This window comes from Bubalus kerabau, chromosome 1 (genome assembly GCF_029407905.1).
Source record: "Bubalus kerabau isolate K-KA32 ecotype Philippines breed swamp buffalo chromosome 1, PCC_UOA_SB_1v2, whole genome shotgun sequence".
In the NCBI taxonomy this organism is placed as follows: Eukaryota; Metazoa; Chordata; class Mammalia; order Artiodactyla; family Bovidae; genus Bubalus; species Bubalus kerabau.
The window spans coordinates 170,992,928-171,020,796 of NC_073624.1; the positions used below are offsets into that span (position 1 = coordinate 170,992,928).

At 53.9% G+C, this 27,869-nt stretch overlaps 2 protein-coding genes and 1 long non-coding RNA gene across 5 annotated transcripts; 1 reads left to right on the top strand and 2 right to left on the bottom strand.

Annotated features, from left to right (window-relative positions):
• Positions 1 to 416: 416 nt before the first annotated feature.
• MGAT4B (alpha-1,3-mannosyl-glycoprotein 4-beta-N-acetylglucosaminyltransferase B) lies at positions 417 to 11,068 on the top strand. 2 transcript variants are annotated; one of them, XM_055539163.1, is made up of 15 exons: positions 419 to 842; positions 5,735 to 5,920; positions 6,006 to 6,146; positions 6,229 to 6,362; positions 6,736 to 6,782; positions 7,073 to 7,186; positions 7,417 to 7,492; positions 7,613 to 7,727; positions 8,082 to 8,212; positions 8,359 to 8,466; positions 8,579 to 8,772; positions 10,044 to 10,122; positions 10,206 to 10,293; positions 10,381 to 10,493; positions 10,586 to 11,068. In XM_055539163.1, exons 1-15 carry the CDS (start codon positions 746 to 748, stop codon positions 10,607 to 10,609), a joined length of 1,647 nt encoding a protein of 548 aa, XP_055395138.1. In that variant the 5' UTR covers positions 419 to 745; the 3' UTR covers positions 10,610 to 11,068. The 2 variants fall into 2 exon arrangements, with proteins under 2 accessions (XP_055395140.1, XP_055395138.1); XM_055539165.1 differs by lacking the exon at positions 10,381 to 10,493 and having other exon boundaries at positions 417 to 842.
• A 555-nt stretch (positions 11,069 to 11,623) lies between these two features.
• On the bottom strand, positions 11,624 to 15,317 carry LTC4S (leukotriene C4 synthase). 2 transcript variants are annotated; one of them, XM_055566467.1, is made up of 5 exons: positions 15,178 to 15,317; positions 13,133 to 13,232; positions 12,956 to 13,026; positions 12,776 to 12,857; positions 11,624 to 12,546 (listed from the first exon to the last, which is right to left on the bottom strand). In XM_055566467.1, the coding sequence occupies exons 1-5, from the start codon at positions 15,233 to 15,235 to the stop codon at positions 12,405 to 12,407; spliced, it is 453 nt and encodes a 150-aa protein (XP_055422442.1). In that variant the 5' UTR covers positions 15,236 to 15,317; the 3' UTR covers positions 11,624 to 12,404. The 2 variants fall into 2 exon arrangements, with proteins under 2 accessions (XP_055422442.1, XP_055422443.1); XM_055566468.1 differs by having other exon boundaries at positions 13,133 to 13,215; positions 15,224 to 15,306.
• Positions 15,318 to 17,749: 2,432 nt separating this feature from the next.
• On the bottom strand, positions 17,750 to 26,902 carry LOC129641896 (uncharacterized). The gene is made up of 3 exons (XR_008709500.1): positions 26,782 to 26,902; positions 23,814 to 23,939; positions 17,750 to 18,025 (listed from the first exon to the last, which is right to left on the bottom strand). It is a non-coding gene; the product is annotated as an uncharacterized LOC129641896 (long non-coding RNA).
• Between the last annotated feature and the right edge of the window lie 967 nt (positions 26,903 to 27,869).

A 27,869-nucleotide genomic window follows, 5' to 3' on the forward strand; every position in this document is an offset into this window, starting at 1 on the left:
TTTGTGCAGGTGCAAGCACCGCAGCTAAGGGCTCCAGATCCCGGCCTGTCTCACTTCTGCCTAAACCCCTCAGACCTGGGACAGGGGCCTGAGGGTCGTCAGTTAACCCGACTGAGGTCCAAATATGGGTTGGGGAAGTTCATAAGGAAAACGTACTGAGAAGGGGTCGGGGACTGACGCACGCCGCCAGCACAGCGGACCGCACAGTCTGGCAGGCTCATGCTTCGACCTACCTGAGCCCAGAGCCCAGGGCCCGCCACCCGCACCCCGCGAAGTCCAGGACGTCTAAGCCCTCACGCGGGGCCGGGGCCGCGGCCGCGAAGCGGACCGGCGCGATCCCGGGCGTTCGTCCCCCACCCCGCCCCTCGCGTACCGGTGTCGGCAGCGGGTGATGCGGCCCCTTTAAGTCCCGGCCGCCCCGCCCTTCGCAGCCAACTCCGCGGCGGCCCGGGATCCAGGCCGGGCCGCGGCTCTCGCCGCGCAGCCTAACCCAGCCCGGCCCGGCCCGGCCCGAGCGCCGAGCCTAGGCCGTCCGCTTCCCACAGCCTGGAGGAGCCGGCGGTGCGGCGCCCGGCCCGGTCCGCAGCCCGGCAGGCCGGCCCGCACCTCCGCCCGGCCCCGGGCTCGCAGCCCCTCCCCGCCCCGGGGCCGGGGCCCCTGCAGCCTCCCGGTCCCGGCGCTCCGGCCCCGGCCCCCCGGGCCATGCGGCCTCGGCCCCGCCGGCGCCCACCGCGTACCTGAGGAGATGAGGCTCCGCAATGGCGCCTTCCTGACGCTGCTGCTCTTCTGCCTGTGCGCCTTCTTCTCGCTCTCCTGGTACGCGGCGCTCAGCGGCCAGAAAGGTGAGCCCCTCCCCGCCGGCGCTGCCCCGCTCCCCTCCCGCCCCGGGCGCCGGCCTCGGCAGCGGGGCTCGGGCGCCCGCCGCGGAAGGCGGCCGGAAGCCGGCGCCGGCGCCCCCTCCCCGCCCGGCCGGCGCGGGGGGACGCCCCTCCCTGCGCGCCCCCACTTGTTTGCTGCCGGAGAAACGAAATTCTCCGCGGCCCGGGGCTGGGCCTCGAGGCGGGGGCCGGGCGGGCGCTCGGGACTGGCCTCCGCGAGTTTTGCCCGCGCTGGGGCGGGTCGCCCCCTCTGGCGAGCGGGGGACCTCAGAGTTCTCAGAGAGGGGAGGGAGACACAGGGGCAGAGGCGGCTTCGCCGGCTCCGGGCACATGGATGCCCCGTTCCGGAGAGCCGCGTGAAGTGGCAACCGGCCGCGCAGGCGGCACTGTCGCTTCCCACCACCGCTCCGCCCCGGCTGTGGCCCCAGGACTCCCCCACGGGGAAGCGGGCGCTGCGGAAGCCTTCCTCAGGCTGCTGGCCTGCGGGGTGCCTTGGGGGCCTCAGGAGCAGCCCACCTGGCTACCGGTTAACTTGCGTTATGTGGCCTCACGTGAAGTTTGCTCCAGCTAGCCAGTCCACCGCCGAGGCCCCCCGAGTCTGCTAGCACACTTCGGGCTGAGGGGGCAGACCCCAGCACTGGCTCCATGTTGGTTGGGATGGATGGGGCTGAGTGGAGCGTTTGCTGAGGGCACAAAGCTGAGGAGGCCCTCGCAGGCCTCTGTCGACCCAGCTTGCAGCACCAGAGGCAGCAGGAAAAGCTGCTTCCTTCCTGCCTCTAGCTTTCCCTGCAGGAGGCCTAGGCAGGCTCTGACTGACCTCAGCCTTGCCCCCACCTCCTGCTTCCCTGTCCCCAGCGGAGGCTGCCAGGAGGAGACTTTCTGACCCTCGAAGTCCCCGTGTCCCACCTGGCTCCTGCCCACCCAGCTCAGCCCAGCCCTGTTTGGGTGGAGGCTTGGGCTGTCCTTGGGGCACCAGAAGGCCTGGAAGGAGAACCCTAGGACTTGGTACATGGAGGCCACGGCTGGAGCAGAGTTCTCTGTAGGTCTCTGTATGTGCAGTGTTCGACCCAGGGAAGGGCATGGCTGGGGCAGAGTTCTGTGTAGGTGAGGTGTGTCACCTAGGGGAGGACACTTTGGACCCTCAGCAGAGTGGCCACGTAGGCAGACTGGCTTGGAGGCCAAGGTGGGGCCGTACCTCATGGGCTGGGGCACATTTGTTCAGTTGTGAGTGAAGTAATGAGCGCTTGCACCCTGCCCTGGGCGAGGCCACAGTTCCTAGGTGCCTCTTGCAGCAGCCGCATGCTCTCAGCTGGATGTCAGGAATTGCAATGTCAGACCCCCACCTGTGCCAGGACTCCAGACTGTGAGTCTGACTAGCCACAGTGTCCAGGAGCATGGGAGTGAGGGAGATACCCATGGCTCCATTTAGGCCTACTCTCCCTAGGGGCTTCCCAGGTGGCCCTAGTGGTAAAGAACCTGCCTGCCAATGCAGGAGACTTAAGAGATGCGGGTTTGATCCCTGCGTCGGGAAGATCTCTTGGCATGGCAGTCCACTCCAGTATTCTTGCCTGGAGAATCCCATGGACAGAGGAGCCTGGCAGACTACAGCCCATGGGGTTGCAAAGAGTTGGACACAACTGAAGCTTCTTAGCAGCAGCAGTAGCAGTTCCCTAAGGGAAGCATCCAGGAACCTGGTCAAAGAAATGGGGTTCAGATGCAGGGTCCTTGTCCCTGGGGCTTGAAAGCCCAGAAGCCTGTGACATGTGACAAGAGGGTCACCTGGGCCTTCCTTACTGAGGGCTGCTACTCTTTTGGGGGGTCCAGTAGGATCTGGTCTTTGAAGGCCTGAAGAGAAGCCTGAGTCTGGGCTCTTACATGAACCTTTATCATTTTTACATTCAGATGACTGTATTAAGCCTGTAGGGAAGCCAGACTAAGTCTGAGACGAGACTGGACCTTGGCTTCCAGTTTGCAGTGAATACGGAACTCAGGAGAGGGCTGGCCCCGGCAGGGATGCTTAGAGGAAAAGCAGAAGAACCCAGATCTGTAGGGAAGGGAAGAGGTGGGCAGGGAGCCAGAGAGAAAGGAAAGTAGGAGCAGGTGGCATCCTGGAAGCCAAGGGCCAGGAAGGACATATAGGCCTTGGCAAGACCCTGGATGCAGGTTTCAGGCTCACTTTCACATCCAGCCTTGACAAAATTTGTGCATCAGCTCCACTAATGCTCCGGTTATAGCCCTGCGAAAGGTCCCCAGGGAAGACAGCAGACTCTCCAGGGGGTTAGCCTGAGCCACACAGCCCTCCCCGTGTCTAGGCTGTCCCCTCTCTTAGACTTCAGCAATGATGGATGCCCGTCTTGACCCCTGGGAGAGTGGAGGCAAATCCTGGAGAGGAGGTGGCCACCTGCCCCCTTCTCCATGCTTCTGCCCCCTGCAGGTTAAGAGCAGACCTTCACTGGGCCCGGCACCTGTCTGCGCCTCTCTGAGCCTATTTTTCCATCCCTCAGTACAGGGCACAGGGTCTGTGCCCCAACTTCAACCTTGAAATCTGTTTCTTTAATGAAGAGGGACCCAAAGGGAAGCTTGTGGTCTGTGGGCCTCAGATATCTTGATTATTTTGCCTTCTGGTAGAGGGAGGCGCAGGAAAGCCTCCAGTAGTGTGACCACAGCTGCCCCCAGGACTTGGAAAGAGGAAAGCTTCTGGCAAGAGGACCAGGGTAGGGAGCAGGCTATGCCCAGGCCTCAGTGGCCAGGGTGATTCAGCAGAGCCCACCTCTGGGTCCACCTAGGACAGGCTAAGGTTGGACAGAGCTCAGCCTACTTAAAAATCAGGGAAGGCCACATGTGGGGGAGCAGGGGCAGCAGGCAGAGAGAGTGAGGCCTCCTTACGCTCCCTCCACCTCACAGAGGGCCCCGCTGCAGGGGGCTTCCTTGGGTATAGCCAGTATCATTGGGGTGGGCATCAGGGACAGTAGGTAGGTAGGTGGAGACTGCAGGAGGGAGGCCACCTACCTGCTTGGGCAGCTCTGAACCACATCCTACCAGGCCTCAGCACTCCCCAGTGAGGCTTCCTATTGGCCACTGGGCGGGGGAGTGATGGGGGTGGCCAGCGCCCTGTTTAAAGGGTCAGGTTTCTGGGGTAACCTGGCCTCGGAACCCAGAGCAGAGCCTCAAAGATCTGGTAACCTGACTCCTAACTCCCTCCCCAATGGGGCTGTTCTGAGCACAGAAGCTTGAAGTGGCCTGGCCATTGGCCCCAGGGGCAGCGTGTGGGGAGGGAGACTGGGGCAAGCTTCTGACTTTGGAGTGCCTTATCAAGGACCTGCTTGGCTCCCCTGCTGTCCCCCCGCTCTGGCCTCTCTGTCCTTCCTAGGAGCTGCTCCTTTCTCTTTTTCCGGAACTTAGCACTTAGGCCTCTGCCCTAGCTACAGGAGGGGGTGTCCTGGGATGACCGAATTTTGCCTTGGTCATGACCTTTGGAGTATCTGGTTGTGGCGAAGTGACACCATCCCAGGGCATTCTGGGGGTTGTGATCCCCCTGAGGGATCAAAGAATATAAGAGCTGCCTGAAGATGAGAGGGGAGAAATCTGGAAGGCTTCGGAGACTTGGAGAGTTTTGCACCGAGGCCTTGAAGGCTCCACGGGCTTTCATTAGGCCCAGAAGAGAAAAGGGAATCCCAGGCAGATGAAACAAGCATATGTGAGAGCATAGACGTCAGACGAGGAAAAGGCAGTGTGTGTGATAGCAAAAAAGGAGGGCAAAAGCCAGATTCGAAGGGCCTTGAGAGTGAACAGCCTGGCAGGACCTGGCTGCCTCAGCAGCAGCAGCAGATAGCACATTGTTTTTGTCTCATTCTTGATGGCTCGGCCCTGCCAGGCCAGTGGAGCCAGGTACTTGACACCCTAGGGCTCCCTGTCCACTGTCAGGCAGCCCTACCTCTGTGCTGCTTCAGGCCCATGTCCACCTCGGAGCCTGCAGATGGGACCCCGCTGGAGGTTCTGATCCAGGTCCCTCTGGGTGGCATGGTTCAGGCCTGGGATAGCTCTTCAGAGAAGCAGGCCTCAGGGCATTCAGAGCTTGTGTTCCCTCTCTGCTGTTGGGACCTGTGACTCGTTTTTCAACTTCTTTTGTTCCTCTGAGCACTACGGGCTGTAACTGCAGCGGTCTCCCCACCCCCCCACTATGTGCGATTATGAATCCAGAGCTGGTGTCTAGTGTAGAATGACCGCCATGGGGACAGTGATGAATGCGTGTCCGGGGCTCAGTCCTACTTGGAGGATAGGAGGGGATGTTCAGGGAGGTTTTCTGTCCCCAAGACCCCCATGAGTCTTCTCCCACAGACTGACCCACAGTATACCCCAAGGAGCCTTGGGGATGGGGCTGCCTGTGATCTCTGTGAAGTAGGGTGGGAAGCGAAGTGCAGAGGCTGAAAGAAGGAACAGGGGAAAGCTGGCCTCAACATAAGAACTGCTTGAGGAAGGCGGGTCTTGGATGGGCCCTTGGATGTCCTGCCTCCCGGAAGGAGGAGATGCTGCAAGGAGAAGCAGGAAGGGGCTGTGAGAGCTACTGGGAGGAGAGAACTCAGTCCTAGGCTTTTCCACCTCCAGCTTAGTTTGTCCCCCCTGGGCCTGGAAGTGGTCCTGCAGCCTGCACTAGAGAGGACTAATTCCCCCGTGGAGGCTTTTCTTCTGCAGGTGTGAGTGTCACTGAGACTGCCGAGTGACTTTTATGTAAGCCCATGGGACTCACACGTAGCAGGCATGAGAACAGATGTGCACAGATGTGTGTGCTGACACCCTCGGGGGGCAGCAGGTCAGCTCTAGGCTGCCCCCTGGTGACAGCGTGCACACCACTCAAGGTGATGTGGTGGACGTCTACCAGCGGGAGTTCCTGGCCCTGCGTGACCGCTTGCATGCAGCCGAGCAGGAGAGCCTCAAGCGCTCCAAGGAGCTCAACCTGGTGCTGGATGAGATCAAGAGGGCCATGTCCGAGAGACAGGCGCTGCGAGATGGAGACAGCAATCGCACCTGGGGCCGCCTACCTGGTGAGGCGCGGGAGCGAGACGCGGTGAGGGCGCCAAGCTGGTGGTTAAGCTCCTTGTCTGACCTGCCCCTTCCCGACCCACCCAGAGGATCCGCGCCTGAAGCCGTGGAACGTCTCGCACAAGCACGTGCTGCACCTTCCCACTGTCTTCCACCACCTGCCACACCTGCTGGCCAAGGAAAGCAGCCTGCAGCCGGCCGTGCGCGTGGGCCAGGGCCGCACCGGAGGTAGGGGGCGTGGGAGAGGCAAGAGGCAGGCGGCGGGGCGGTCCCCACGTGTGCCCAGGGCCGACCCTCCGCGTCCCCACAGTGTCGGTGGTGATGGGCATCCCCAGCGTGCGGCGCGAGGTGCACTCCTACCTGACTGACACGCTGCACTCACTCATCTCGGAGCTGAGCCCGCAGGAGAAGGAGGACTCGGTCATCGTGGTGCTGATTGCAGAGGCGAGTGGGCGGGGCCAGGCCGGGTGCTCAGTGCAGGGCGCGGCCTAAAGGAGCGGGGAGAGGAAAACAGCAGGGTTTCGGAGGAGACTCGCAAGTTCAGTTGGTTTCATTCACAAACTTGCCAAGGTAAAAAATTAAAAGGAAAGAGACAGTTTACTTTCTCCTCTTGGGGATGTGAAGTTACACAGTCCGCCCCACCCCTTGGCCCCAGGTATCTAGAAGGGCTTTCTCTGAGGCACCTATGGTCCCTATGCCCAGCCCTACTTAGCCTTTAGGATGGTGGGAGAAAGAGCTGTGTCCTTCCCCCAGCCTTTTCTTCCAGGCCATTTGGGGTGACAGCCTGACTCAGGGAGGGCACTTGGTCTTCCCACAGACTGACCCACAGTATACCTCGCTGGTGACAGAGAATATCAAGGCCTTGTGAGTACTGGCAGCCCAGCAAGGCTGGTGAAGGGAGGACTCTCTGTGAGGTGCTGGGCAGGCAGGAGCCTTGCATCTGTGGGAAAGGGTGCTTCCCTTCTTGGCTGTGGGGGTGGGTATGTAGTGATGACCCAACCCCTCTGAAGCCTCTGTGTGTCAGCAGGATGGGTGTGATATCGGGGGATGTCTGCCTGGTGGGCTTTAGGTAAAGGACGGGGTCTAGCTAGCTCAGCTCTGCCCCTGCTCTGGTCCCTGGAGTCTGCAAACTCACTGGGCCTTCCTGTCCCCAGGTTCCCTACGGAGATCCATTCTGGGCTCCTGGAAGTCATCTCCCCTTCCCCCCACTTCTACCCTGACTTCTCCCGCCTCCGAGAGTCCTTTGGGGACCCCAAGGAGAGAGTCAGGTACTAGTCCTATCCCTCTTCCTGTGCCCCCAGCCACCTGCCCCCTGTGCTAAGGAACCTAGCCTGTGGGTGTCTTGAGTCCCAAGTCCTTTTCTGCACTGCCTCCATTGTTCCATTGGAGGGCCCCTGCATGGGGGCGGGGGGCCTGCTACCCACTCAGTGGCCTCTGTGGTGGCCACACTGGAGGTGGAGGGGTCTGAGCTCTTGAGGCCCCTTCCCCTGGTCCGCAGGTGGAGGACCAAACAGAACCTTGATTACTGCTTCCTCATGATGTATGCACAGTCCAAAGGCATCTACTACGTGCAGGTGAGCACTGATGCCCTGCTCTGGCTCCCTTTCCCCCTGCCCGGGCCTGGGTGGCGAGCCCTGCCCTCCCTGTGCCCATCCTTAGTCCTGGCCCCCTTCTACCTTGCCACCACTGTGCAGCTGGAAGACGACATCATAGCCAAGCCCAACTACCTGAGCACCATGAAGAACTTTGCACTCCAGCAGCCCTCGGAAGACTGGATGATCCTGGAGTTCTCCCAGCTGGGTTTCATTGGTGTGCCAGCCCCCTCCCTGCCCAACTGGCCTGACCAGACTATCTCTCTCCAGCCCACTTCTGCCTCTGTCATCAGCTCTCAGCCCCCTGCCCTGTTCCCAAGCCCAGGTCAGGCTCTGAGTCTTTTCCTAGAGTGCCCGCTGTAGCCACTCCTGGCCTATTCCTGCCTGCCCCTCTGCATCAAGATGTTTGGGCTCACCAGCCCATCCGCCCTCTTCTTACCCACACCTGCCTGCAGCCAGCCAGAGGTTTTGCTGTGGGACCCTCCCCAGACTCCCCCACAGGGATTAAGAGGAAGTAGGTCAGGGCAGAGCTGCCTTCTCAGCACCCTTTTCCCCCTACTCCTACCCTCAGGGAAGATGTTCAAGTCGCTGGACCTGAGCGTCATTGTGGAATTCATCCTTATGTTCTACCGGGACAAGCCCATTGACTGGCTCCTGGACCACATTCTTTGGGTGAAGGTCTGCAACCCTGAGAAGGATGCGGTGAGCAGGGCCTGCAAAGAGGCGGGCGGGGCGGTGGAGCGAGCAGCCTCCTTCAGGGACTGTTGGTGACCGTGCGCCCGACGGGAGGAGACTGTTGCTGGCTGGAGGAGTTTGCCTTCAGCCCGTGTGTCACCCTCCCTCCACAGAAGCACTGCGACCGGCAGAAGGCCAACCTGCGGATCCGCTTCAAGCCCTCCCTCTTCCAGCACGTGGGCACTCACTCCTCACTGGCGGGCAAGATCCAGAAACTGAAGGTGGGCGGTGCCGCCCTGGGGCGGGTCGAGCACAGCAGAGCCTCCTCCGAGCTCAGGCAAGGAGGCGGCGGGCAGTCCAGGCCACCGAGCACCTGTGTCCCTCCGCCACCAGGACAAGGACTTTGGGAAGCATGCGCTGCGGATGGAGCACGTGAACCCACCGGCAGAGGTGAGCACGAGCCTCAAGACGTACCAGCACTTCACCCTGGAGAAGGCCTACCTGCACGAGGATTTCTTCTGGGCCTTCACACCCTCTGCAGGGGACTTCATCCGCTTCCGCTTCTTCCAGCCGCTGCGACTGGAGCGGTCAGTGCCATCGCCCACAGACCCACTTTGGGGGAGGGGGAGGGTGGCTACCGCGATTCAAGCCTCACCACAACTTTCTGACCCTACAGATTCCCCTCTGTGACCCCCCCAGCAGATTATTTAATGTTGTTAGGTTTTCTTATCTGAAAAGTGTAGCTCAGAACAGTAGCTACAGAATTCCCTGGTCCAGTGGAAAGACTCAGGCTTTCACTGCTGTGGAACCGGGTTCAGGCCTCGGTTGGCGAAATAAGATCCATAAGCTGCATGTGGTGAGGACAAAACAAAAAGGAACAGTAGCTACTTCATAAAGGCAAGTCCAGCATCGCCCACAGGAGCTTGGTGACATTGCCCGTCACCATCGGCCTTTTGAGTAAGTTGCCTTGTACAGTCCAACAACCACTTTGGGTAGTGCCCAACTTGGCCCAGTACCACAGGGCCCACTGAAAGGTTGTTGCTGAGCTGTGAAAGACGCTGGCATTCTTGGCCTCCAGAGGAGAGGAATTCAGTCCGGGGCCAGAGACAAGGCTTGATCGCTCAGAGCTTTTGTGTGATAAAGTTTTATTAAAGTATAAAAGAGATAGAGAAAGCTTCTGACATAGGCATCAGAAGAGGGCAGAAAGAGTTGCCCCCCTGCTAGCTTTTAGCAGTATGTTATATACCTATCAGCAGGTTGCTAAGAGAAAGGAGATGTCTCAAAATGCAGAGTGGCACCAGGCCCCTCACCCACAACATGCATTTTGAGATAACATTGATATCAGGTGAGTCATCCCTGGCCATAAAACAATTGACATGAATCTTGAAGAAAGGCAGGTTTCCGAGTAAATATGTAGCTTCATTAACATAGATTAGGAGAACAATGTATGAGTAAAATATACCGGTTTGTTGAGCCCTTACTGGTTCTGAGTCTTAAGCAGAATCAACTTGGAAGAAAGACAGTCTAGAGTAAATACATAGTTCATTAACATGGCTTAAGAAAACCACTTCCATAAGAAAAACATTGGTTAGCTCAAGGTTTGAGAAAAGTTAGGTTCAGGTGGAACCAGGTGTCATCATGGCAACACAGAATTTTACCTCCTTTTAATTTTGTGTAGAGAAGGAAAAAAATGTCTAACACTTGCCTGTTTCCTCCATTTGGAGAACCTGGCCTTCCTTCCTGTTCCCCTCTCACCACCAACTGCAGTCCTGGCCCAGGCCTGGCCTTTTCTCTGCTGGGCGTCATGCCTAGGCAGTGCCCCACCCCTGCAGCAGCTCACAGGCCTGTCTGGCCGCAGGTTCTTCTTCCGTAGTGGCAACATCGAGCACCCAGAGGACAAGCTGTTCAACACATCTGTGGAGGTGTTGCCCTTTGATGTGAGTGTGGTTGGTGGGGAGGTGTGCACTGAGGCCTGCCCCTCCCACAGCCACCGGCTTCAGCCCCTTGATTTTGCCCCCAGAACCCCCAGTCAGACAAGGAGGCCCTGCAGGAGGGCCATTCGGTCACTCTGCAGTACCCTCGGAGCCCTGATGGCTACCTTCAGATAGGTGAGTGAGGGGCTACTGAGCGGAGGTGGGGGCGAGGCTCGATGAGCAGGGCTCTTGGGGCCGCCTCTCACTGCTGCGCTCCCCCAGGCTCCTTCTACAAGGGCGTGGCACAGGGTGAAGTGGACCCTGCTTTCGGCCCCCTGGAAGCACTGCGCCTCTCCATCCAGACAGACTCACCTGTGTGGGTCATTCTGAGCGAGGTGACATGGGGCAGGGGATGGGGAGCTGTACCCAGCAGCTAAACTCCAGCGTTCCCTGAAACCCCAGCTGACACTGAGCCTGGTTCTTCCAGATTTTCCTGAAAAAGGCTGACTAAGCTGAGACTTATGAAGGTGCATTTCAGCTGGTCCTGAAGCCCGGGAGACCTGAGATGTCGCCGCTGCCCCCGGAGGGCCAGGCACGGCTACCCCAGTCTGCGGGGTTCTGCCTGGGACGGCGCTCCGCCGGCCTGGGGTGGCCGCTGGCCCGGAGGCCCCAGGAACTGGTGCTGCCCCGCCCGCCGGCCTCGGGGAAGAGGCAGGCGGCGCCTACACTGTGCCTGAGGCCGGCCGCGCCGCCCGGAGCCGCTCCCACCTGGCCGCCTTGGGCCAGGCCGTTTTAGAAGAGCTTTTTCCTGGACACCCACTGTCTCTGGCGCGAACACTGGAATGCATATACTACTTTATGTGCTGTGTTTTTTATTCTTGGATACATTTGATTTTTTCACGTTAAGTCCACATATACTTCTATAAGAGCGTTCCTTGTAATAAAGGGTTAATGACGTGTTCGTCTCTAATCTGGCTGTATCATCAGGCGCCCCTGCCTTGCCCCGTGGCCCAGCACGACCTAGCCTCCATTTCCTGGGAGTGGCGGCTTGGTAACTAGGTAACTGATGGAGCTAGTGTGGAATCTGGGTCTCCCCCCCACCCCCCCCCTTCCAAGATGACCTTCCTCAGAGCCCTCCCCCTAGCACACATCATAGCTATGGAAGTGCCTGCACCCGCCTCTCAAACAAAGGCACACCCCCGTCTCCTCTCCCCACGCATTCGTGGGTCTCGCCCTGCTTTGACCCCCGTTTCCAAGGCCCTGCTCCAGTCCCTGGTCTCTGACCCATCTTAGGGTCACTCAGCCGGCTCAGGGCCTTTGCTGTTACCTGGTTCCTCTCCTCTCCATTCTCAGTTAAAAGCCACCTCTTTAGGGACTATTCCTGGTGGGCATTCCTTCCAGATCTGGGCCCCAAAACTCCCAGACGTTTACCGGAGAGCGCCTGTGCGTGCGTGCTAAGCCGCTTCAGTCGTGTCCGAGTTTTTGCAAACCCTTGAACTGTGGCCCACCAGGCTCCTCTGTCCTTGGGATTCTCCAGGCAAGAATATTGGAGCACGCCAATCAACCAAACTGGTTACATTCATCGTCTCTCCCAGCTCTACCGGCTGCAGCAGGTTGCCCCGAACACCTGTGCTCCGTCGCGCCCGACTCTGGTGACCCCATCCCACCACGCTCCTCTGTCCATGGAATTTTCAAGGCAAGAATAGTGGAGTGGATTGCCATTTCCTCCTCCAGGGGATCTTCCCTACCCAGGGATGGAACCCATGTTTACTGTGTCTCCTGCATCAGCAAGTGAATTCTTTACCACTGTGGCACCTAGGCATCTAAGATGCTGGTAATCCAGTACCTATCCCAAAAAGTCCCTTGTGTTGGCTGTGAAGCCAGGGTACACGGAATAGGGCGGCTGAGGGTCAGTGGAGAGGCAGGATTCATAGGAGAGGGACAGGCGAGGAAAGCACTGACCACAGTGAGAAGCCCTGGGTGAGCATCGGCGAGAAAGGGCGCCTGCGCCCCGAGCGTGTGCCTCCGGGGTCTGGGAACAGGGCAGGACCCGGGACCCCATCGAGCTCCTCCAGGGCGGGGGCGGTGGAGAGGGCTGGCCTCGTGCCTTCCGCAGCCCCGCCTCCGCCCAGCAGCCCACTCATCTGCTATGGGCCGAAGTTAGGCCCCTGCAGGCTCTACAACACGCATTGCGCGACACATTTAGACCGAGAGAGTGCACTCGGGGTCCTGTCATGGACGCTTTAATGAGAAACTGGAGGAGGCTCCGGCTCAACTGCAGATCCGTCGTCCAGGCGTCCTCCGTCTCAGGCCCTCAGCAGCAGTTTCCGGAGCTGTCCAAGGAGCGTGGCGCGCAGCTCGGCCGGGAGGAAGTGGGCGAGCAGGCCAAGGGCCGCCAGGGCCACGAGAAGCCAGAGCGCGCGCGCGCTCGCGTACAGCGGGGCCAGCCTGCGAGTGGGGCTCAGCGGCGGCGGGGCAGGACGCCGAACCCAGCCCGACCCCACGGCCCGTCTCCACCGGGAGCCCGCCCACTGGACCCCAAAAGGGACCCGTCTCCAACCAGCAGCCGGGTCCCGCCCGCGCTCCGCTGGCGGCCTCGGCCGTCACCGCCCTGCCCATCTACCACCTTTCCCCGCCCCGGCGGACCTCCGGGGAGCCTCCCCGCCCCGCTTCTCACCTCTGCTGCGCAGAGCGCGCATAGCCCTGGAAGTAGCGGAGGCGCGCGAACAGGTAGACCAGACCACACAGTGCCGCCGCACCTGGGGCAGGGGAGGGGACAGCGGGGCAGGCTGAGGTGAGCCTGCTGCTGCGGGGACCCCCAGGCTCCAGTACGCGCGACCCTAGCCCACGTCCAAACCTTCGTGAAAGAAGATGCCGGCCACCCAGAGCGTGGCGAGGAACAGCGGGAAGTACTCGCTGCAGTTCACTCTGCGGTGCGGGCGGGGCAGCATGAAGGCGCCGGCCTGCTTCCTCAGAGCCTGCCCGCCCGAGGGCTGCCTCGCTGCCCACCCCGCGCCCTCCCGCCGCGGCTCACTGGGCTCGGTAGATGCGCTCGAACTCCGGCGGGCCGGTGGTGACCGGCGGCGACACGCGGAAGGCCCTGCGCGCCGAGATCACCTGCAGAGAGAAGTAGGCTGGGGAAGGAGGTGTTGCAGGAGTTAGACTCGGCACCCTGACTCCCGGCCTGGCTGCGCATCTTCCCTGATCCCTGCTCCACGCCCTGCTCGTGGAGACTCCCCTTTAAAGCCCAACATAAGAGGACCGCCGGACCCCACTCGTCTCCGGTGTCCATGACACTCAATAGGGAGGGCAGGGTGTGGGCCTGGGGCTCTGAGAGGTCCTGTCCAGCCCAGTGAGTGTAAGAGGAAGGGATGACACCTCACAGGACCCCTGCCCTCGAAAGGACTTTGCTCCTGAATTAGTTTGACTTGCAAAACACAAGCAGATACCCAATTCCCACCCTCTGGGCAGGGACTGTGGCCAACGGCCTTGGACTGGGAGTCCCGCTTGAAGGCAGTGAAAGTCAAAATATTCGTCGTTCAGTCCTGTCTGACTCTTTGAGACCCCATGGACTGTAGCCCACCAAGCTCCTTTGTCCAAGGGATTTTCCAGGCAAGAATACTGGAGTGGGTTGCCATTTCCTTCTCCAGGGGATCTTCCCAACCCAGGGATCGAACCCAGGTCTCCTGTATTGCAGGCAGGTTCTTTACCAACTGAGCCACCGTTGGCTGCATCCTTCCAGATTCAAGGGAACACACACCTTGTGGCCATCGTCCCTGCTCCCCCACCCACAGAGTTCACTAGGAGGGACCTCCTGGATTGCTGTGCCTGCAAACTGTGGCGTCCCATCCTGCCTTGGTTTCTCTGTTCAGGCTCTCTGGACCCTGCCTCAGTCGGGGTCTAGATACCCTCTCCTCTGCCCCCAGGTGGTTAACAGCTGGGACTCTTCTAGTCCAACTCCAAACCACCGGCCTCTGCCCCTCTGCCTTCCGACACCCATGGGTACAGAGAGAGTGGGGGCTGACTCTTGAGAGCCTGAGTGCACAGGAACCCTTCTACTTGGTCGCAGGCCAGGTGCCCACCACACACACAGTTGCAGTACTAGGTGTCTCCAACTATCTTCCTGCAAGTTCTGTGGCTCTGATGCCCTTGGTGCCAGGCTTCCTGTAGGGCTTAACCTGAGTGCCCTGTGAATACCAAGGGTGGCCTTGCCAGCACCGTGCAGGGCCTGGAGGGCTGCCTGGTGTCTACGTGAGGAGGACATGATGGGTAAGCTCACTGGTATGGCTGGAGATCAACTCAGTCTGTGTGCTCAGAGGCTCCAGGGCCCCTCCCTCAGGCTGTGTCTTGTTCTAGGGCATGTCTGTCCCAGGAATGTGTCATCTAGGGCCAATCTGAAAAGAGCACTCAGCAGGCACCTTTGGGGGTTTCAACCCTGTCCAGCTTCACACGGTTCCAGGATAAAGAGAGTGCCTTTGAAGGCAGGGCCAGGGGATGGGGTCCTCCCACTGGGACACCCAGAGAAGAGACAGTTGGAAAGGGCAGCAGGCATCTGGAGTAGGGCTGCCTCATGCCCATGGCTGTCCCACTTCTATACCCAACACCAGAACATCCTTTCATGCTGGCACCCTGCCCTCCTGCTCAGGTCCAACATGGCTGGATGCCCCACTTTCTCACTGAAAGCCCTGCCCTCCTCCAGGGCTCTTTATGCTGCTCAGGGGACCACCCCCAGCCCCAAGCCAGGCATCCCGCATGCCTACCTCCCTCATCCCTCAGGAGCCTTTTCCATTTCCCTGCCCATCCCCTAGGTCAGGCACCTCTCAGCCATGGTCCCTGCCCAGAGTTTCACAGTTTGCCCTACAGACACACCTCCAGGGCCTCTCCCCTTCCCACTTGGGGAAAGTGCCAGGCCTTCAGCCCTGGAGCATCCCTTCCTCTGCTCGAGTACTGGGAGTCTGGGCTGTCCCTCACCTAGGCCTGGCCTTTCCAGCACCACCCCCCCCCCCCAGACCCTGCCCAGAGCCTGGAGGGAGGAAGGCGTCCGAGGCCCACCCACCTCCCGAGCAGGAGCCAGCCCACCTTGCAGCAGGACGCCCAGGAGGGTGACAGAGGCCAGAAGAGCTACCTCGTCCTTCATGGTGGCGGTGGCTCTGGTGGGCCAGGCTGGTCTGTGAGCGGGTTATCTGCGGGGCTTTATCACCCTGTCTGCTGCTCCGAGGCTGGCCAGGGAGAGGAAGAGTGGCCCGCTCTCCCCGCCCCTCCTCAGTGGCCGTGGGTGGGGAGGGGCGTGGCCACAGCCTGGGCAGCTGAGCAGGCGGAAACAGAGGACCACATGGAGCCTGGGCAGGAGAGAGTGTTTGCCTGGGGACAGCCCAGCCTCCTCCTCTCAGTCCTTTTGGCCCTTCTTGGCCTAGCCTTGCACTGGCAGAACTCAAACTGTCCACCCTAGGCTTGCTTCAGCTGCCAGGTCACCCGAGTGTCCCCAAAGGCCCCACAACAGCAGCAGATCCCACCTGGCCCTCCAGACCTTCTCTTGTCCAGGATGTGATCTCAGGAATTGAGACGCTCCTACTTGAACCACCCATTGCCACCACTTCCCAAGTCCCATTCATTCTCAAATCCATGGCCCACCCTGCCCCAGTCACCTCTTGCTTGGCCACGGGTCACGGGCCCCTCATGCACTCCTGGCCCTGGCCCCCTATCAACCCACTCCTGCATCTCCCGCTCCCCAGCTGGGGTTGTTTTATAACATGCAACTCTGACTACAAGGTACTCCAAGCACCCAACCCACACGGGGCACAGCCAAGTCCTTGCTCCCTTCCAGAAAACCTGATGTCCACCAGTTCTACAGCTGCCTGGGCTCCATGCACGTGGGCCATCCCAAAGGCCACTGGGCTGGCCTGGTCAGCCCCCTCAGGATGGCTGAACCTGTCCTCTCTGGGCCTCTGGCCCTGGTACCCACAGTCACCTGCCGTTTCTGCCTGCCCAGCATCTCTTTTCGTGAAGCCTCAGCTCTGCCCACACTCAACTTCTGAGCTCTGGACAGCCGCCTCCCACCCCCAGGCCTGCAGGAAGGACACGCAGGCCAAAACTGCCTGTGTGGCCCAGGGCTGACCCAAGATGCTGAGCCGGAGTCCTGGCAACTTCCTTAGAACTTTGGGGAGGGGAACTCGGAATGGGAGGGAGATTCCTGAGGGCAACTTCCAGCCTCTCCTCATCCTGAGGAAGACAGAGCTAACCCAGGGCTAGGCTCTGAGAAGAGAGGCGGCTTACGTCCTGAAGCCCTGGGGCCACCTTGCCTGAAACAACCCCGACTGTTCAGCTTTTCCATTTTGTAAAACGGTCACTTCTCCTTTTTGCTCAAGTTGGTTTGAGGTGGGTTTTGGTCAGTGGCAACACAGTCCAGACTGGCACACGAGCACAGGCAGAAGCAAGTGAGCACACGCCATGCTGTGGGAGGGACAGAGCAGCTGGGTTCTGGGGCCGCCCCTGCTGCACTGGCTGGTGGGCTGCCAGGACGCCCTGGCACCCCTTTGCCTGGTCCCACTGGAGAGTCTCCGTGTGTCATGGTGCTGTGACCTGGGGATCTCCGCCCTCGCTGCCCAAGCCTGGGTTCCAGCCTAAGGGCTTTGTTGCCTGTTAGGCTCCCCAAGAATTCCCTTTGGCCTCTCATCACCTGCTCAACACCCAGCAAATGCTCTTTGTCCATCATTGTCCCCCGAGAACCAGCTGCATGCCAGCTGGGGTTGCTGGGAGCTCCTCAGGAGCAGGGGTGGGTCTCCAAGTCTGTGCTCCGCTTTGGACAAGTCTTCCCGTAGCAGTTAGTAGGTGCTCTGTGATGTGGAAATGACTGAAACAGAGACAGGAGTACCAGGGAGCAGATGCGGGATGCGTCCTCCAGCTCTCTCCACCAGTTCAGCCCCTACCAGGACTCCTGCTCTGACCTTTCCTCCAGCCCTAGACAGGCTCCCTGGAGGGTGGGGCACGTGCGCCACGGGTGGGCTGTGTGCCAGTGTTCGCGGGAACCTGTGTGTCTCCATGCTGCGATCCCATCGGTCAAGGTGTTTACGATTACTTTGAAGCTCGTTCATGGGCCTCTGTGTGTCCATGCGTCTCTGCACATGTTCAGGCTGTCTTCTCTGACAAGCTCTCATTTCCTCTGAGGACGAGACAGACTCTGTTCTGAGCTGGCAGCAGGAAGCTGAGTCCTAATTATCAGCAGCTTCTGAGGAAGTCCCTGGGCAGATGTCCAGGCAACAGCTGGGGGCTCAGCCCCTGAAACCCTCTCCAGATCTCTTGATCCGCACCTCCCTCTCTCTGAGCTTCCGCAGTCTCTCAGGGTTGGGCCTTGCTCAGGCTGACAGAGGTTGAGCCTAAGGCCTTCCATGCAGAGGCCACCCACTCACCCTCCTTAGCAGCCAGCCCTGGAAGTGCCAACATTGAAGGGAAATGAAAAAGCCCCTCCCTAAACCCCTGAAGAAACCCTAAGATCATGGTATCCAGTCCCATCACTTCATGGCAAATAGATGGGGAATCAATGGAAACAGTGACAGGCTTTATTTTCTTGGGCTTCAAAGTCACTGCATGTGGTGACTGCAGCCATGAAATGAAAAGACACTTGCTCCTTGGAAGAAAAGCTGTGACCAACCTAGATAGCATATTTAAAAGCAGGGACATTACTTTGCCAACAAAGGTCCGTCTAGTCAAGGCTATGGTTTTTCCAGTAGTCATATATGGATGTGAGAGTTGGATCATAAAGAAAGCTGAGCACTGAAGAATTGATGCTTTTGAACTGTGGTGTTGGAGAAGATTCTTGAGAGTCCCTTGGACTGCAAGGAGATCAAACCAGTCCATTCTAAAGGAAATCAGTCCTGAATATTCGTTGGAAGGACTGATGCTGAGGCTGAAGCTTCAATAGTCTGGCCACCTGATGCGAAGAAACAACTCATTAGAAAAGACCCTGATGCTGGAAAAGATTGAAGGCAGGAGGAAAAGGAGAAGACAGAGGATGAGATGGTTGGATGGCATCACCGATTCAATGGACTTGAGTTTGAGCAAGCTCCAGGAGTTGGTGATGGACAGGGAAGCCTGGCATGCTGCAGTCCATGCGGTTGCAAAGAATCAGACATGACTGAGCGACTTAACTGAACTGAAACCCCTGCAGGCCATGCCTCAGTGACTCAGGCCTATGCCCCTGTACTGCTGCTGCTGCTGCTAAGTCTCTTCAGTCGTGTCCAAAATGCGACCCCATAGACAGCAGCCCACCAGGCTCCCCCGTCCCTGGGATTCTCCAGGCAAGAACACTGGAGTGGGTTGCCATTTCCTTCTCCAATGCGTGAAAGTGAAAAGTGAAAGTGAAGTCGCTCAGTCGAGTCCGACTCTTCGAGACCCCATGGACTGTAGCCTACCAGGCTCCTCCGTCCATGGGATTTTCCAGGCAAGAGTACTGGAGTGGGGTGCCATTGCCCCTGTACTAGCCCCTACTTTTCCCTGAAGAACATCCTGGAAACTGAGCTCACCAAGGACCTCTGGAAATGGAAAGGCCAGCCAAACCATTCTGTTGAAAAGAAACCACAGTCTCAGTACCATAGACAAGCATAAGCAGTGCACAACTCAGACCCCAAGCTTAAGTTACAAAAAGATTTACTTTGAAATTATTTTACTTACCAAAAAAGTTGCAAAAATAGCACACATTTCCTATCACCCAGCTTCCTCTAATGTTAAAATCTTATATAATTCTAATTCAATTATGTAAAGTCAGAAATTAACATTGATACAATACTATCAGATATTTACAAATCTTATTCAAGTTTCACCCAGGGTCCCACTAAAATATTAACAGTACAAAGACCTCCAAAACGTTATGCAAAATTTTGGCAGACTCAAAACACATATTTGATTCTCTTTATATGAAATGTCCAGAAAAGACAATCCACGGAAACAGAAAACAGATCACTGGTGGCCTAGAGCTGGGAGCATGACTTCAGTCTCTAAGTCCTCTCTGACTCTTTGCAACCCCATGGACTGCAGCATGTCAGGCTTCCCTGTCCTTCACTATCTCCTGGATAGTCAGTGATGCTATCTAACCATATCATCCTCTGCCACCCTCTTCAACTTTTGTCCTCCATCTTTCCCAGGATCAGAGTCTTTTCCAGTGAGTCAGCTCTTCTCTTTGCATCAGGTGGCCAAAGTATTGGAGCTTCAGCATCAGTCCTTTAGGATAGACTGGTTTGATTTCCTTGCTGTCTGAGGGACTCTCAAGAGTCTTCTCCAACACCACAGTTCAAAAGCATCAATTCATCAGCGCTCAGCCTTCTTTATAGTCCAACACTCACATCCGTACATGACTACTGGCAAAACCATAGCTTTGACTAGACAGACCTTTGTCAGCAAAGTGATGTCTCTGCTTTTGAATGTGCTGTCTAGGTTTGTCATAGCTCTTTTTCCAAGAAGCGAGCATCTTTTAACTTCATGGTTGCAGTCACCATCTGCAGTGATTTTGGAGTCCAAGGAAAGAAAAATCTGTCACTGCTTCTACTTTTTCCTTTTCTATTTGCCATGAAGTTATGGGACCAGATGCCATGATCTTAGTTTTTTGGTTTTTGGTTTTTTTTTTTTTTTTTTTTTTGAGCATTAAGCAAGCTTTTTCTCTTTCCTCTTTCACCCTCATCAAGAGGCTCTTGAGTTCCTCTTTGCTTTCTGCCATTAGAGTGGTATCACCTGCATATGTGAAGTCGTTGATATTTTTCCTCGCAATCTTGATTCCAGCTTGTGATTCATTCAATCCGGCATTTTGCACAAAGTAATATGGATAGAAGTTAAATAAGCAGGATAACAATATACACCTGTGTCATACTCCTTTTCCACTTTTAAACCAGTCAGTTGTTCCATGTAGGGTTCTAACAGCTGCTTCCTGACCCACATACAGGAGACAGGTAAGGTGGTCTGGTGTTCTCATATCTTTAAGAATTTTCCACAGTTTGCTGTGATCCACACAGGTGATGAAAATGTTCTAAAACTGAACTGTGGTGAAGTCTGAAAAGTCGGTAAATTTACCAAAAAGCATTGAATTTCACACTTAAGATGGGTGAATGTTATGGTATGTAAATTACACCTCACTAAAATTGCTTTTAAAAAACAGTACAAAGAGAGGAGCTTCCAGGTGGGCCAGTGGTTTGGATGCCACACTTCCGCCACAGGGGGTGCAGATTCCATCCCTGGTGAGGGAACTAATACCCCACATGATGCAGCTTGGCCAAAGCATTAAAAAAAATAGTACAAAGGATGCTTGTAAACCCTTCCCCTAGCTTCTTCAAAAGTTAGCACATTACATAACAATGGTACTGTGATTAAATTCAGGAGACTAACATTGATCTAAGACTGACAATTAATCTACAGACCTTATCCAAATTTCAGCATGTCATTCCATAACATCCTCTTTCTGGACCAGGACCATGTGTCCTCCAGTCTGAGCCAACGGGATGGGTCCTCAGTGTGTGTTCATCTTTGATCATGTCAGCACTGTTGTGGAATGTGAGTTCTTCTGTAGATGACCCTCAATTTGGACTTTCTGATGTCTTCATATGATTAGACTGAGGTTATTCATTTGGGCAAGAATGCCACAGAAGTGATGTGTGTCCACAGTTCTTACCACAACCCTAAGCTTTACGCACAAATAAAGAACATTCAGGATGATGTCACGTCTTGCTCTTGACTTAACCCACTTGTTCCCAGCTCATGCTCTACACTGAGATTTATGGCTCACAGTTCATGGCTCTGAACTTGGCCCTTCTCAGCGTGATTCTGTTTGGGCACCTGGGGTCCCTTAGGCATCCCCAGGGTCTCTGAGCACCATTCCCTGGCAACCCTGTCCCTCTCCATTTTCCTTGTTGGATTTCCGTCTCCCTACCCTTCCAGGAGTGCCTGGGAAGAGATGACTGTCCTCTGCCTGGTCCCCAAGTCCTGCCCACGTGATGTAGATGCTCAGAGAAACATAACTAACTATGAACGAGCAAGTGAGTGGCTACCCAGGTGGTCTGGTGGCCTTTCTGTTCTCCCCCTGGAATCCATGGAACTTTCCTCCACCTCTATAGTTTTATCCTTTCCATGCCATGTGATTGGAATCACAGTAGCCTTTTCAGATGGGCTTCTCTCAGTAGTATGCATTTAAAGCTCCTCCATGAAAGGCGGCAAGAACGTACAGTGGAGAAAAGACAATCTCTTTAACAAGTGGTGCTGGGAAAACTGGTCAACCACTTGTAAAAGAATGAAACTAGAACACTTTCTAACACCACACACAAAAATAAACTCAAAATGGATTAAAGATCTAAACATAAGACCAGAAACTATAAAAATCTTAGAGCAGAACATAGGCAAAACACTCTCCAACATACATCACAGCAGGATCCTCTATGACCCACCTCCCAGAATATTGGAAATAAAAGCAAAAATAAACAAATGGGATATAATTAAAATTAAAAGCTTCTGCACAACAAAGGAAACTATAAGCAAGGTGAAAAGACAGTCTTCAGAATGGGAGAAAATAATAGCAAATGAAGCAACTGACAAACAACTAATCTCAAAAATATACAAGCAACTCCTGCAGCTCAATTCCAGAAAAATAAATGACCCAATCAAAAAATGGGCCAAAGAACTAAATAGACATTTCTCCAAAGAAGACATACAGATGGCTAACAAACACATGAAAAGATGCTCAACATCACTCATTATCAGAGAAACGCAAATCAAAACCACAATGAGGTACCATTTCATGCCAGTCAGAATGGCTGCGATCCAAAAGTCTACAAGCAATAAATGCTGGAGAAGGTGCAGAAAAAAGAGAACCCTCTTACACTGTTGGTGGGAATGCAAATTAGTACAGCCACTATGGAGAACAGTGTGGAGATTCCTTAAAAAACTGGAAATAGAACTGCCTTATGATCCAGCAATCCCACTGCTGGGCATACACACTGAGGAAACCAGAATTGGAAGAGACACGTGTACCCCAATGTTCATTGCAGCACTGTTTATAATAGCCAGGACATGGAAGCAGCCTAGATGTCCATCAGCAGGCAAATGGGTAAGAAAGCTGTGGTACATATACACAATGGAGTATTACTCAGCCATTAAAAAGAATACATTTGAATCAGTTCTAATGAGGTGGATGAAACTGGAGCCTATTATACAGAGTGAAGTAAGCCAGAAAGAAAAACACCAATACAGTATACTAAAACATATATATGGAATTTAGAAAGATGGTAATGACAACCCTGTATGCGAGATAGCAAAAGAGACACAGATGTATAGAACAGTCTTTTGGACTCTGTGGGAGAGAGATGGGGCGATGATTTGGGAGAATGGCATTAAAACATGTATAATATCATATAAGAAACGAATTGCCAGTCCAGGTTCCATGCAGGATACAGGAAGATTGGGGCTGGTGCACTGGGATGACCCAGAGGGATGGTATGGGGAGGGAGGTAGGAGGGGGGTTCAGGATGGGGAACACGTGTGCACCCGTGGCAGATTCATGTTGATGTATGGCAAAACCAATACAATATTGTAAAGTAAAAAAAATAAAATAAAGGAAAAAAAAAAAAGCTCCTCCATGTCTTTTCATGACTTAATAGCTCACTTATTTTCAGTGCTGGATTATATTCCATCGTCTGGGTGTACCACAGTTTATTTATTCGCTCACTACTGAAGGACATCTTGGTCATTTTCAGGTTTCAGCAGTTATGAATAAGGCTGCTGTAAACATCTATTCTATGTGCAGGTCTTTGCATAGATGTAAGTTCTCAGCTCATTTTGGTAAATACCAAAGACTGTGATTGCGGGATCGTATGGTAAGAGTCTATTTAGTTTAGTCAGGACCCCGCCAGCTGTTCTCACAGCGGCTGTACCGTTCTGCACGCCCACCACAACGGGTGAGAGCTCCTGTTGCTCCACAACTTGGCCGGTATTCAGTGGTGTCAGCACTCCGGACTTTGGCCATTCCAGAGGATCTGCAGCGGTGTCTTGTCATTTTGATTTGCATTCCCTGATGACATGTGATGTGGAACACCTCTTCATGTGCTTATTCGCCGTGTATGCCCTCTGGTGAGGTGTGTGTTAAGGTCTTTTGACCTTTTTTTTTAATTGAGTTGCTTTCTTATTGTTGCATTTTAAGTTCTTGGTATACTTTGGGGAATAGTCCTTTATCAGATGTGTCAGATGACCAGCCTTTTCTATAAATGCTGCTGGAACACAGGACATACAGAGGTGCATAAACAAACTTGCATTCATATCTCACACATATCTGAGAAGTAGATCAAAATGGCTCATATTCTTAATTGTAAAGCCTAAAGCAATAAAAGTTTCTTGAAGAAAACACAGGGGAAAGAATTTGAGACCTTGGCTTAGGCAAAAGTTTCTTAGAACAAACGCCAGTGATCCATAAGGGGAAAAGAATGAATTAAACTTCATCAAAATTTAAACATACTACTAGAATTAAAAGGTAATCCATAGACTCAGGGAAAATATTTGCAAACATATGTTTGATGAATGGCCTGTAACCAGAATATATAAAGAACTCTCGTGGGATCGCATGTAATGTTTAAAGATATTGGATCACTATTGAATCACTATTAGTTATAGACACCCAAAACCAATATAATATTTTAAGTCAATTATACTTTAAAAAAAAACTTTCCCATCTTGATAGCAAGAACATTTACCTGGGTAAACTGGGTGGACCCCTTTCGGGAAGGATGGAGTAAACACTGGCCAGGCATTGCAGTTTTCACCAGGGGCCTGGCCTTGACTTCAGTCAGTAGGTTCTGGGTCTGAGAACTAATAAAGGTCTGGAAATGGGATAAGGGATTATGAATTTTCCTGGGGCAGCTAACCTGGCTTTCTGCTTGTCCCTCTTTCTTGGCTGCAGCTGTCAAGCAGTCCATCTCTCCTGTCACTAGGGACATTGTTCTGTGAGCTGCTTCTCCAGATCCCAGCATCCTGATCTTGCTGACCATCATGGTCATCAGTGACACGTGGTTTCTGACAGTTCTGTGCTGCCATCTGACCTCTTTGATTTCTTTTTATTTCAACTAAGCATTTATTTTTAAATTTCCGAATTTCTAGCCTCTGGTATTTCTGACTCTTATAATTTCTGTCTTTCCCATGGAACCCAGTTCTAGAATGTCACCTCCTGTCCCCACGCAGACTGCAGAAGATGGCCACTCTGGGCGTTTGAGCGACGCTTACGCCCCAGCACTAGTGTGTCCATTGCTGCCTTGGTAAATGGCAGGCTCTAAGGAAAGGGGGATACATAGTCTCGGGTCTTTGAGGAGAGTGGGACACAGAGCTGATTTAACACTGACATCCAGGGACCTGAAGCACCATCACGGACTTCCTTCTTGGAGCAGGGGGGCAACCTAGGAGTCAGGTGACAATCCAAGCATACTCTGGCTTCCCAAATAGAGTCCCAGCCCGGGTCTTTTTCACATGAACCACTGGGTCCAAGACCCCTGAGTCAATTCCCTGGTTCCTGCATGCTTCATTAGTGTGGTCACACGAGGTGGTTGGCAGTGTATGAGAAACAGCTAACAGTCCTGAGACTGATGTCCTTGCAACCTGCTTGCAAAGCATCTGGGAACTTAGATTTTGGGAGGGTTCCCACCACTGATAAAAATGGCTCACAGTGTTAAAATTGTTTGGGTTTATGTTGAACACCTGCCTTCTTTGTGGGAGCCTGGAATCTTAGTACGTGCCAGCAGAGGGCACCTGCGTGACCTGCTGCCAACAAAAACCTTGGTGCTGAGTCTCATGAGTTTCCCCAGGTGGCAACTTTCCACATGTGTTTGTCATCATTGCTGGGAAAATTAAGCGAATCCTGTGTGTCTCCACTGACAAGGGACTCTCGGCAGCTTGAGTCGTGAGTCCTTATACTGATGACCTGGTGTGAATTGACCTGGTGAGCAGGAAGTGTTGAGTACATCAAGGCTTTGGTAAGACGCAGGCACTCCGGAGCGTCGGGGGCTTGTCCCCTTGGCGAGGTCACCAGGCAGTGCCATCTCAGACATCCCCTTGGAGCTAAATACAGGCTACTGCACTTTGCACCTCCTATCATGATGAAAGGAAGAGAAAACTTGGGTTTTGGAGGCGGCATATTCCATACCTGGGGACCCTGCAGAGACATATACACCAGGTGACACAGAAGGCTGTCAGCTGTGAATAGGGCCATGGGAAGGAAAGGCCTTTGCAGCAGGGCAAGCAGATGCTGCTTGGTCCACAGGACTCAGCAGGTCCCCGGGACTATAGGGTCTGCAGTGGACACAGAGATGTGACGTGTTTCTGGCGAGCCCCAGTAGGAGTCCTAGAGCGTAACCTCCAGCTGTTTAGTCACTAAGTCGTGTCCGACTCCTTTCAAACTCCATGGACTGCAGCCTGCCATGCTTCCCTGTCCGTGGGATTCTCCAGGAAAGAGTACTGGAGTAGGTTGCCATGTCTTTCTCCGGAGGATCTTCCCGACCCAGGTATCTAACCCATGTCTCCTGCATCGGCAGGATTCTTTACCACTGAGCCACCAGGGAGGCCCATTCTCCTACCTTACCTTATTGTCAAAGTTTGATAACTTCCACACTGACATCTCTAATCTACTTGGAATTAAGTTGCTTTTTATGTCAGATTGGGGTTGCATTTTTGCCCCAAAACTTTTTTTAACATAATTTTATACTTAAAGCTTGCAAAGAAGAATATAAAGAATTTCAGTATAGCCTTAACCCAGGTTTCTACTGTTTTACTATCTGTCTCTGGTCTCTCTCTCTCTCTGTACCCATAGACACACACAGAGACATACATAAACACACACACACATATTATCCTTCTGAGCCATTTGAGGATAATTTGCATACAAAATAGCCCTTTGTTCATCAATACTTCTGTGTGTATGAACATTCTCTTGTACAGCTAGAGCACAATGAGCAAAATCAGAAAATTAACATTAGGACAATCGGCTTCCTTGGTGGCTCAGGGGTAAAGAATCCACCTGTCTTTGCGGGAGATGCAGTTTTGATACCTGGTCCAGGAAGACCCCCTGGAGAGGAAATGGCAACCCACTTTAATATTCTTACCTGGAAATCCCCATGTATAGAGGAGCCTGGCAGGCTATAGTCCAGGAGGTCACAAAAAGTTGGACACAATTTAGTGACCGAACAACAACAGCAACAGTTGTCAATACACACAAATATTGAATCGTTGTGTTGTTACACTTGAAACTAATATAATGTTATGTCAATTATATCTCAGTTTTTAAAAGGTCAGTATCATTATCTAATCAATAACACCTTAACCAGATGTTGCCAATTGTCCCAATAGTGTTTTGTTTTTGTTTTGTTATTTCTATATTTATTTGGCTGCGTCAGTCTCAGCTGAGGCACCTGGGATATCTTTGAACTTTACTGGAGCATGCGGGATCCAGTTCCCTGACAAAGCATTGAACCCAGGCCCCCAACATTGGGAGCGTGAAATCTTAGCCACTGGAGTACAAGGGAAGTCCTCCAGTACTGTTTTTATGGACTCCAGGATTACATGTTGGGTTCAGCTGTCAAAAGTCTTCAGTCTCTTTTTAGTATGAAACAGTTTATGAGTTCATGTATCTTTCTTGGTCTTGTGTGATCACAGGTCACTTATTTTGCAGAGACCTACCTGTTTGGGTTTATCTGAGGATTATAACTGATGATCCACTTTGGGCAGGAATGTCAGAGAAGCGGTGTCCTCAACACCAGCGATGTCAGTCTGGTGATGCCTCCCTGTGCTGTTAGCATGGTGTCTGCTGCTTTCTCTATGAGAACAGCAAGAACTCTCAGCCCACACGCCCTGGAGAAAACCCTCCCCCTAAAGGACTTTGCCCAAACTCAGCCTGAGGCTGTGCCTATATCCCTGGGATGACCCCCTGAGGGCCAGGGAAAGCTCTAGGCAGACACAAGAATTTGCCGTTTGTTCCAGGCAACACGTAAAGTTAGGCTCCTGATTTCCCTGTTCTTAGAGGATTTATTTTTAAAACTCTACAATTTGTAAGAACTTCCTCTTTCCCTTTAAGATGTGTTTGTATCTCTTACTTCCCAGGAGTGTCTTTCTCAAGGAGTGTCATCCCCTTGAAACTTCATAATCAGGAAGACAGGGGCCTCTTCTACCAGTCTTTGGGAGAGAGAGAAAATCTAACTTCAGTAGTACCAGTTAGCAGACATGAATGGCCTAATCACTTTGACATTGGCCGATTTTCTTACCCGCTTTTTGTAATTTTTCACTTTCTGGACACTGCTGGAGTCCTCGCTCCATTACCTCCCCTACTTGTTGTCTGACTTTGTTTATCTTTGACTTTAACATTTTTTTCCCCCATTGAGGTAAGTACTTTTGTAGAGCCAGATTTTGAGAATATGTAAAAACTCCTGTTTCTTCTCCAACTTTCACCCCCCTTTTTTAACAAGTATTCGTGATTCTTGCCTGAAGATGGTGGTCAAATATGATTTTCTAATTCCATCATTCTTTTTATCTTTATTACTAAGAAAGAACTTCCTCTTCTTTTCTATTTATTTACTTATCTGAATCATTGGGAACTCAAATTCTTAAATTAAAAAAAATGATTTTACTTAATGGGTTATAATATTTTATTGCCATTATTTATTTGGATGTACATATTGTCCGAGATTTGGTCAGTGGGTATGCCTTCAAAGGGGCTTCCCAGGCGGCACTAGTGGTAAAGAACCCGCCTGCCAAAGCAGGAGACTTAAGAG

Coding starts and splice junctions, on each gene's coding strand:
- MGAT4B (XM_055539163.1), top strand. CDS start 746: ATGAGGCTCCGCAATGGCGCCTTCCTGACGCTGCTGCTCTTCTGCCTG. Junction 843..5,734: donor GGCGCTCAGCGGCCAGAAAG/GTGAGCCCCTCC, acceptor ACACCACTCAAG/GTGATGTGGTGGACGTCTAC. Junction 6,783..7,072: donor ACAGAGAATATCAAGGCCTT/GTGAGTACTGGC, acceptor TCCTGTCCCCAG/GTTCCCTACGGAGATCCATT.
- LTC4S (XM_055566467.1), bottom strand. CDS start 15,235: ATGAAGGACGAGGTAGCTCTTCTGGCCTCTGTCACCCTCCTGGGCGTC. Junction 13,233..15,177: donor CCTGGGCGTCCTGCTGCAAG/GTGGGCTGGCTC, acceptor CTCCTTCCCCAG/CCTACTTCTCTCTGCAGGTG. Junction 12,547..12,775: donor GCGCGCTCTGCGCAGCAGAG/GTGAGAAGCGGG, acceptor CCCCACTCGCAG/GCTGGCCCCGCTGTACGCGA.